This window comes from Orycteropus afer, unplaced genomic scaffold (assembly GCF_000298275.1).
Source record: "Orycteropus afer afer isolate SDZICR_OR568_19922 unplaced genomic scaffold, OryAfe1.0 scaffold00967, whole genome shotgun sequence".
Lineage (NCBI taxonomy): Eukaryota > Metazoa > Chordata > Mammalia > Tubulidentata > Orycteropodidae > Orycteropus > Orycteropus afer.
The window spans coordinates 18,567-23,155 of record NW_006922554.1 but is presented as its reverse complement, the minus strand read 5'-3'; the positions used below and the strand labels follow the sequence as shown (position 1 = coordinate 23,155).

The window sequence follows — 4,589 nt, the reverse complement described above, 5'->3', positions numbered from 1 at the left end:
ATAAATTATATAGATTTATAATTTACATCACTTATTTCAATTTTCTTTCCTTGGATTTAGACCTCAGGAAAATCAAAGTGCTTTTTAGAAAAACAAAGTTGAGAACTTAACTTATTTTTGATGTAATTACTAAAATAAAGATTATAAATTTCCCATAAATAAGCCAGTTTTCTGCTTCTCATTTGGAAAATAGTATAACATTTCAGTTGGTCATTTTTAAGTGGTAGAAGCACATAAAAAGTGGAGAATTGTATTCTCACTAACAATTAGGAAACAACTCAGAATCAGAACTCATTATCATGAAAATTTTCTACTCCCTCTGTGACATGCTGGCTAATTTAGAAACTTAAGGAAAAAAGCTAGAGAAGTGAGCCCCCTAAGTACATTTTTTTTTTCCATTAAGAAATTTGGAAGTGGATGCAGTCTGCTTACAGATAAATATCTTTATATATTTATGTATAAATATACTGTAGCCTTTGTGAACATATATTTATGTTCACAACATAAATCAGTTTCAACGTTATTTCTCACATTAAGGAGACAAACAAAGATTTCTTCTACTTTATCTCCCAACAGAACTAAAACCAAACTAAAACAAAAAAAGCCAAAGAATTCATAATTCACTGCTCATTGGTACTTACAATGACAAAGATGGAAAGCCCCTCATTCACAGCCCAGTTCCCCATGGTGGCAGAGGTTCAAAATGTTGTGTCTGCTTTTCTTCTACACAGTGCTTCTTCTTCTTATGAGGAAATGAAAATACTAGTCTCAGGCAATCTGTTTCCTTTTCTATTATCAGAAATTAGCTAATCATTGGTCAACCAAGAAGCTTGTTTCCATAACAAATTTAAATCTTCAGTCCACAAAAACTACAGAAACATGGTCTGCAATGATCCAATCACAACTAAGCAAAGCAGAAAAAAAAAAAAATTTCTACAACTGAGAGACAAATGGCCCTAAAATTTATGGGATGCAATTTGCATAGTGATACTTGATTTAGACTAATCAGTTATCAGTAGCAGTTTTTTAAAATTACCCAACCAGTGATGACCGGGTGCTGGATAAAAGCTATGAAAACGTGTGATATCTTTTGATAGGCTGGAGCAGTATTTACAGTTGAAAAAATAGAATGCTTAGTAGCGTAGTGCCTAAGGCACTTGACTGCTAACCAGAAGGCTGGTGGTTCAAACCGCCCAGCCACTCCACGGAAAGAAAATAGGCAATCTACTTCCATAGTGATACCACCTTGGAAACCGAAGAAGGGGTCTCTATGAGTCGAGTCCAACTCCACGGCACATAACAACAACAACATGTGCCATACAATGTTCTACACACTGCCGTCTATTTGGACCCGATTCATAGCGACTCCCCTTGGGTTTTCTGAGGCAGTATCTCTACAGAAGTAGATTGCCCATCCTTCCTTCTGAGGAGTGTCTGATGGGTTTGAACTGCCAGCCTTCTGATTAACAGTCAAATGCCTCAGGCATTACACAACCAGAGCTCCTAGATAAAGAGATATATGTGTATATATATGAGTTGACACATGTATATGAATATGTATGCCATGTGTATACATATTTATGTATCAAATCACTTGATCCTTAAAACTCAGCATCTATAAGGTAGGGATTTGACTGCTCACCAGAATGTTGGAGGTTCAAACCCATCAGCCACTCCATGGAAAGAAGATGGGCAATCTACTTCCATAAAGATTTGCTGGCTCAGAAACCCAATGGGGGTCGCTATGAGTTGGAATTGTCTCCACAGCAATGGGTTTGGTGTTAATATTATTATTATTATCATCATCATCAATACTCATGGAAGCAACAGTCAAGAAATCGAACAACATGTTGCATTGGACAAATTTGCTCTAAAAGACCTCTTTAAAGTGTTAAAGAGCAAAGATGTCACTTTGAAAACTAAGGTGAGCCTGACCCAAGCCATTGTATTTTCAGTAGCCTCATATGCATGTGAAAGCTGGACAATGAATAAGAAAGACTGAAGAAGAGTTGATGCCTTAGAATTGTGGTGTTAGAGAAGAATACTGAAAATACCATGGGCTGCCAGAAGAATAAACAAATCTGTCCTGGAGGAAGTGCAGCCAGAATGCTCCGTGGACACAAGGATGACCAGACTTCATCTCACATACTTTGGTCATGTTGTCAGATGGGACCATTCCCTGGCGAAGGACATCAGGCTTGGTAAAAAGGGGAAGACCTTCAACGAGATGGATTGACAGTGGCTGAAACAATTGGCTCAAGTATGGCAATGATTATGAGGATGGCACAGGACTGGACAGTGTTGCATTCTGTTGTACATAGGGTTTCCATGAGTCTGAACTGACTCGACGGCACCTTAACAACAACACTATTATAACCACATTTTTAGATGAGGAAACAAAGGTCCAGAGCAGTTAGGTCACATGGCCAAGGTCACACAGTTAGGAAATAGTGGAGTTGGAATTTGAAACCCAAGCAATTTTTTCCCAAAGTCTATGCTTTCAATCACACAAACACACACATGTGTGACTGGCCAACCCTATCCTAAATCAGTTCATGTACAACTATAGGAAATGAAAATACAAACAAACATATCAAAATGTTCAAATGACTAAAGTATCCCCAGGCATACATGACATCCTCTAAGGTAGGTGTGTAAACAACATCAGATAAAAGGTGTGTTAAATGGGGTAGAAGCCAGAAGCCAACTGTAGCATTTTTTATTTCTCCCTGGGTGCTACCCAGTCTTCAGGACATGAAAGAAACAGGGATGTCAGGTGGTAACCCCAATATTTTATCAAAGTTGACTATACCTACTCCTCATTACTATCTTGTTATTTGACACTTCACATTAACAACAGCAGTAAAAAAATCTAGTAGCTGACTATTTTGCACATTAATGATGAACATCTGATACAACAAATGTGAAGTTGCTAGGGCTGGCTGTGGTGGTCAAGGTTATGTGTCAAATTGTCTGGGTCATGATTCTGAGTGATTTGGCTGTTATGTAATGATCTAATTGGGCAGTTATGGAATGATGTAGTCATGCTCCATTTGTGATCTGATATTATCATCCTCTATTTTCACACAATGTCTATTTTAGCAAGTGACCTGGTCCCTGGAACCTTATGTCAATAAGTGAGGAGTGGGTGTCATTGGAAAAGAGTGGTTGTACAGCAGATATAGTTAATAGAAGGGTGAAAGAAGAAAGGAGCAGAAGGAAACAAGAGAGGAGATGAGAAGAGGCATGAACTCTTCTGGCTGCTGCCCATGAACCATGTAGGTTAGCTCCCATAATTATGACAATTACCAAAGTAATACTATTTTCACTTTTGAATATTTAAGAAAAGTCACTAAACTCTGACATTCATTGCTGTTGGAATATGTATAACCCATATAAACAGCTGTCGACCTCATGGCTCCATCCCACCCAGGGATGAATTCAAAGGCAATCAAAGCATGATTGTTAGACAATCAAAACATATGCTAGTCACTTGCGTCTTTGCTCCCAGATATATTCCTCACCCTTTCCTTGCTCTGCTCTGATTCAGAGAGAATTATATTTTCCAGAGTTCTTAGCCCTCTGGCTTCTTGTGTGTTCAGTCAAATTGAAGGGTGAGAAGCAAAGGAGAAGCCAGAGTCCTTCTTCCCCTAGCCCAGATATATGCTTCAAGTGGCATATGTGAGTGGCTGCATCTCCATTGACACTCCAGCTCCCACCAATCATCACCTTTCTTCCGTGGCACCAGTTCCTACTGGCCATTACCACTGTAGTTCTAACTCCTGCCAGATGGTGCTGGCCTCGGGGCCTGAGTTACAGCACGCCTTACCAATTTCCCTCCAACACGACAGTCATAACTGCTTTCTGTAGTTCATCTTCACGTTGCCTCAGCACCCTCTGGTTGAATTCTCTACACTTTCATCACTCATGTAACAAATAACCAAACCAAACTCACTGCCATCAAGTTGAATTTCAACTCCTAATGACCCCTCCTTGGGTTTTTGAGATGGTATCCCTATGGAAGTAGATTGCCCAACATTCCTTCCAGGGAGTGGCTGGTGGGTTCGAACCACTAGCCTTCTGGTTAGCAGTCAAGTCCTTAGGTACTATGCCACCAGAGCTCCCCATGTAACAAATATCTGGTATGAAATTGCCTCTGTTGAAATATGATGGTTTGCTTTCCTTACTGGACATTCACTAACGCACAAAGCAATTCAGACTTGTATTTATAGTCTCATGTCATTAAAGAAGGAAGGCATATATGATTAATGAGGAAGACAACACCCCAAAAATCTGCTCTCCCCATCTCTTCCCTTTAAAACTCCTCAGTAGGGATGACTGCTATTCCATCAAGCTCTTTGAAACTAGCTAAGTCTACTCCTCTGCCCCCCTTTTCCTCTTCTTCTGTCTACTGGTTCATCTTTCATTTTCCTGCTAAATCTTCAAGTCTATCCCATATTTTTTCATCTATCTCCTGATGTTTATACTCTGCTATGATGAAGGTCAGGAGCTCTGGTAGCATAGTGCCTAAGGCACTTGACTGCTCACCAGAAGGCTGGCGGTTCATATCCACCAGCCACTCCTCGGAA

At 39.7% G+C, this 4,589-nt stretch overlaps 1 protein-coding gene across 1 annotated transcript in view; it reads right to left on the bottom strand.

The window, feature by feature from the left end:
• LOC103212455 (cytochrome b-245 heavy chain) overlaps positions 1-686 on the bottom strand; it is a 39,558-nt gene extending 38,872 nt beyond the window's left edge. The window contains exon 1 of the mRNA XM_007958428.1: positions 642-686. Within this exon, the coding sequence (XP_007956619.1) occupies positions 642-686 (45 nt within the window). The remainder of the gene's footprint in view (positions 1-641) is intronic.
• Positions 687-4,589: the final 3,903 nt, after the last annotated feature.